The sequence below is a fragment of the Aegilops tauschii genome, chromosome 5 (genome assembly GCF_002575655.3).
Source record: "Aegilops tauschii subsp. strangulata cultivar AL8/78 chromosome 5, Aet v6.0, whole genome shotgun sequence".
Lineage (NCBI taxonomy): Eukaryota > Viridiplantae > Streptophyta > Magnoliopsida > Poales > Poaceae > Aegilops > Aegilops tauschii.
The window spans coordinates 269,454,042-269,459,650 of NC_053039.3; the positions used below are offsets into that span (position 1 = coordinate 269,454,042).

At 44.8% G+C, this 5,609-nt stretch overlaps 1 protein-coding gene across 1 annotated transcript; it reads right to left on the bottom strand.

The window, feature by feature from the left end:
* Positions 1-794: 794 nt before the first annotated feature.
* Positions 795-2,198, bottom strand: LOC109787648 (uncharacterized). The gene has a single exon (XM_020346188.4). It carries the CDS (start codon positions 2,090-2,092, stop codon positions 980-982), a length of 1,113 nt encoding a protein of 370 aa, XP_020201777.1. The 5' UTR covers positions 2,093-2,198; the 3' UTR covers positions 795-979.
* Between the last annotated feature and the right edge of the window lie 3,411 nt (positions 2,199-5,609).

Here is a 5,609-nt window from a genome sequence, read left to right on the forward strand (position 1 = left end):
CAGTACTAGGAAATTGTGTTTTCTTAGGCAAGTAGTGGAACCTGAAGAGGTGCAAAAGAAGGCTTTGCTCTAGACTAGAATGTACCTCCCAAGTCCGCACTTCAAACGCTTAAAGTGCAGGAAGGAGATCACTCCCCACCATGAGATTGGTGGAGTAACTTACCATGCAAGTTAAACTGCAGACTAAAGTCACTACCAAGGAAAAACACCTCAATAGACTTTAAACTAACGCATTAAATAGCAAAAGAGAATTCACAGTTTGATGTTGGTAGCCGTAACATATACCAAATCCTACAGAAGATCAAATTCTTGTCATGCAAGTGTGTTGTAACAGGTTCTCCAACTCACCCAATGCTACATTGATTCAGAGTTAGACATCAAAGAAATTGGTACAAATCGGCTAAATCAAAATCATAGTATAGATCATCATCGTTAACTCAAAACCAATTATATAGAGAGCTACCATGTCTGCAACAATAAATCAGCTGATATCAAATCAGACATTTAGAAATCTTGACCAAATATGTGTCAGTACCGATTTTATTACGTGGCTACGGCACATGAATTTGCAGGAAAACTGAAATACAAGCATAGAAACATCTGAGTTCTGCATAAACCTGCATAAGTTATCCCACCCAATATCCTTTTACCACCTGATAACTGAAGAGCTTTATACAAGGCCAATCTTGATATACCTGCCTGCTTTACAGGCTCCATCACTGCAATATTATAGTTAGTGGTATGCTAAAGCTACCTTTGAAAGATTCTTATTAAATATATGCACAAATTACTGATTTCAAGGCAACACCATTTATGCATATATGGATGGTTCAGCCACTGACAAGCAGTAATACACAAATATGTTACACATATTAAGAATCATGCTTAAAATGCAACAACCATTTGACAAGACAAATAACAAAGGATAAGCACTGTTGCAATCATCGATGAGTGCAATTTACCGCTTCAGCGCTCCTCTTTAGCCCCTCTTATGCTCCTTACTCTTCTCTCCAGAGCGGCTTGCCCCTTGCGGACAATGTCGCTCATCCTCACCCAATACATGACTTTCTGACCTCTTGTGGCTCTTCTTCTTGCTGGATCGCTTTCTTCCATGTGGGGGTTCACTGCCATCACTGTCACTACCAGATGCATCCCTCCGGTGATGACGCCTCTTGTGGTGGCGGTGATGCCTCCTCCCTTCCCCTCCAGATTCATCATCATCTGATGAATCATCCTTCCGGCGGTGGGTCCTCCGCCTCTTCCTATCTTTCCTACTCTTCCTGTGCATCTTCCTGTCAGAGTCACTCTCGCTATCCTCATCTGAGGATCTGTGCTTCTTCCGCCTATTCTTCTTCTTGTCCTTAGTTCTCTCCTCCTCCGAATCGTCCTCACTGTCACTCTTCCTGCTCATCCTGTGCTTCGATCTTCCCCTGCTCTTGCTCCTATGGCGGCTTGTCTTCTTGTCCTCCTCCCCTGACCGCTTCCCTCCACGGCTTTTGGCACGCTCCCGTTCAGCAATTATCTTCTCCAGCTCGGGATCAATATCGGAATCAGAGGAATCGCTGTCAATCTCATCCTCATCTTCCTCGTCAGAACCCTCCTCGTCAGCGTCTCTGGCACCAGAGGCTTTCTTCGTGATCTCCTCGAACTTGGCCTTGGCCTGCGCGGCGGACAGCATGCCAGCTTGGATGTCGTCGTCCATGGCAAGCTCCTTGACAGAAAGGAAGTTGCGGCACTGGAAGGTGAGATGGCCAACACGGCCGCACTTCTTGCAGGCGCCCCGGGTCTCGTCGGAGTTGGATCCAGTGACGCGGGCGAGCGCGAGGAGGCCCTGGAAGCTGGTGTAGGCGTTCTCCGAGGAGGCGCCGGGGTCGGAGGAGGGAGGCGCGGCGGCTTCGGCGGCGGCGTTGGCTGCGGCGGCTGCGGCGTTGGCGGAGACGGAGGAGGAGGGGGCCTGCTGCTTGTTGTTGTTCTCGGGGGCGTAGGGGTCGTAGCCGATGGCGCTCTGCCAGATGCCGTGCGTCTGCAGCGCCGCGCTGCTGTGCACGCGGTTGTTCGCCGGCATGCGAACGCGCCCCGCCGTCGCCGGCATCTTCGGTCGCCGGGGTTAGGGTTAGGGCTCGGTGGGTGGGTGGGGAATCGGGGATGTCTTTCGAGCGACGCGAATCGGGTGGATGTCAAAGAGGAGTGGCCGACTCGTGTACTACTCTCTGGACATATCTATAGGCGTCATATGCGGATGGGCCGACGTGGACTTAGGCCGAATTCTATTTGGGCTTGTATAACGTGCCAGACCGCTCTTCGCGTTTAGGCCCAGTTCGGTTCATAGGAAATGAGCAGAAATAAGACATTCCACAGGAACACTGTTTCTATAGTAAACACTAGCAAATATGCCCGTGCGTTGCGACGGGAGAAAAAATAGCTTTGTGTTGTCCTACTAAAAACACAACGTGCCAAACGAAAGAATGGGGACATAATAGAACTTTCCGGAATTCTTGAGCACCAACATTGACCGGTTTGTCCAAATTTGAATAATCATTGAGACACATAGAATTGATTGAAGAATGAAATGATACAAAGTTCATCACCATTCAATAAAATGGCACATTTCTTTTGACTTCAAGTTTATTAATTAACATTATAAAATTGAGATGAATTTAAAATTTTCAGAATTCTCGGGCATGAATGTTCACAGGACCGAGGTTGTTGCATTCGAAAAAATAATGTATTTAATTTTTTATAGAATTATTTTTCATGTTGTTCATTGACTTAGAAATAACAAATACTAAATTATCGAGAAATAGCTCATTGATATTACTTTGTGCTATTTTAAAATAATGTAGAAAAAAAGTTTGCATAGGTCATTATCAAAGTTAGAGAAATTTGCAAATTCTGAACCTAAAGAAATATTACAAAATTTTCATTTGTGATATTTTTGTTCCGAGCGTATTTAATGAATTGAGGAAAACATGATCCTGAAGTTGGTCAAAGAAATACACAAGCTTTGATGTTTTTATCCTATTTTTTTGCCCACATTGTAAACATCTAAAAGACTTCACATCATTCCATGAGAAGTTGATATAATAACTAAGAAAACCATGTACTCCTACAAACACTGAGATGTTAAAATTTAGCACAACAAAATTCTATTTATCCATATGGTTACTAAGAACAAAAATTACTTTTTTCACATAACTTGACATCCACAATTTTTTCTGCTGGTCTATCCCAACACTAATTTATTTATTGTCGAAAGTAACCCGTCTATATATGGCATCTAAGCATCCAAATTAACCCTATCAATTTATATATCCACCTCTAAATAATTTTTTTACGAGTTTGTTTAGAAAAACCGGGCGTGGACATGTTTGTATGCCTTATTTATTTATTTTAACTTTATTATGTATATGGTGTGTAACATCTTCTCCTTTATTAATCCCATTTTAATTAGGAGCCAATTAGCGGGCATGACAGCCCGGAATTCCATTTAATGGAGGCATGCGTGTCCCTCCTTTATTTTTGCCATTTGAATTTTTGTTTTCCAGAATCCCGGTTAATCAAAGCTCACGATAATTATTAGGGAATCAATTAGTGACATGACAGCCCACAATTCCATTGAATGGAGGCTCCTTTATTTCTAGCAATTGAAATCCATTTTTTAATTAGAGCCAACCTTCTTTTATTGAGGCGCTCATGTCCTCAATTATCGGGTCTTTTTCTTTTTGTTGACATGTGCAGTCAAGGGCACAAATCGTAGAACATAGTAGGCCCAGTGGCCCATGCAAGGGATATTCAATAAAATTAGAAACAATGCGCAGCCCACGCACCGGGAAATATGTCACGACGGACCAAGAATACCTATTTGCTTTATTATTAGGTAAAGATTTGCTTCACACCGTTCGGAACGAAGGAATCGCTGTCAGCCCATCCTCTCGAAAGTGTCCTCCCCTGCAGTTTTCAAAGGAAAAATAGCATCTGCCTGGAGCTCTTATTTTTGGACAGGGCCGAGGCACGGGGAAGGAAGAGGCTGCTTCAACCTCTACATGATAGGAAGTGTTTCCCGGTCAAAATAGGTGATTTGTGCAAGTTGCAAGCACCGGGCTGTACTTCTTTCACATAAAAATCGTTAGCTGGGGCGACCTGTGTAGATTTCTCTTGCTTATTTTCCTATGTTTCAAACATCGAGATTCTTTTCTTATTCCTCTGTTGTGGGGAACCGCGGGATTGAACTGTACAACCAACACTATTCCTATGCGGTTTTATATTCCTTCGTTTTACGAACCTGCATGCCAAACGAGGCCTTAAACTCCGACCATGTTTTCGAATGAAAGAAGTTCATATTTCACCCTCAAGTGTGGCTTGATGGATGAATAACCCCAGGCTTGAATTTGGTACAATTTACACCCTAAAATCCTTAAAACTGGGTAAATTTACCCTTAAGCAGTTTAGCATCGATTTTACCTGGTTTTGGGTCAACACTGCGTGACGTGGCGTGGTACTGTGGTCAGTATAGAGAGATTTATGTCTTGTGACGTGGCTCGATTGGGTTGGACCAGGCAAACGAACCCAAAACTCTCTGTCCCTCTCTGGTCAGTTCGCCTACTCTGCTTCCTTTGACGCTGCCTCCTCTACCTCCTATTCCTCCTCTTCCGTCGCCTTAGAGGTTGAAGTTGCTGCACCGTCGTAGCCCATGATCTAGACAATGTAATTGTAATCAGATTGAAGCCATGGATCCCGGTACGTGATGCAAATCTGCTGCTCCTCTCTCTGATGTGTGATTTTGGGATTTTGGGCGCATGAGAAAGGGTTTTGATGGAGGGGATTTTGGGGTTTCCACTATTGATGTATCATCAGCCGTCGTCGTTTATTGTTTGTTTAGTTGGTCGAGAGGATGAGGGAGCCACGTTCAAATTTGCAAATGTCTGTATTTTTTGTCAAGTAGGAAGAGAGCAGGAATTAGTTATCTCAGCTAGAGGTTAAAAAAGGCATAATCCGCTAGTGGGGAATAACATGTTACAAATAGATAGCAGAAAAATTAATTTGCAAGCACACGCTCTTCCTTGTGCCCCAAAAGAAAAAAAAATGTGTCGTGTGTGGAGGAGCAATCAGGGCGCGTTTGGTTGTCCGCATAAGGTCCAACCAGGCCCGCGCAGTAAGAAGATAGGCTTATTGGTTGCCAGCATACACTATTGGGCCTGCATGGCACGAACTTTAAAGCACCTCTAGGCCTGTCTCGTGAGGCATGCTCGAATCAACAGTTTCCCGCGAGCCAGGCCCGCGGGAGGCACGTGGGCGGCGGGGGCTGCACGCGAGGAACCACCCTCGAGAAGCCGCGTTGCTTCCTGAAGCGCTGGCAGTTATTACCCTCACTGCTCTCTCTCTTCCCTCTCCCTACTCTCACCGACGGCGGCGGCGGCGTGCAGAAGATCGGAGAACAGCAAGTCGACCTTCGGCCACCTTCACTGGCATCCGCGGCAGCACTTCGGTAATGGCGGTAAGCAATTTTCCCACTCCTCACCTACTACTTCGCATTCGATTCGAGTTTAGGTTCGATCCTCATTAGGGGAATGGGGAATCTAGGTAAACACCATAGGAGTGATCATAACATC

Excerpts from the sequence above, each read along its gene's own strand:
- LOC109787648 (XM_020346188.4), bottom strand. The coding sequence starts at position 2,092 with ATGCCGGCGACGGCGGGGCGCGTTCGCATGCCGGCGAACAACCGCGTG.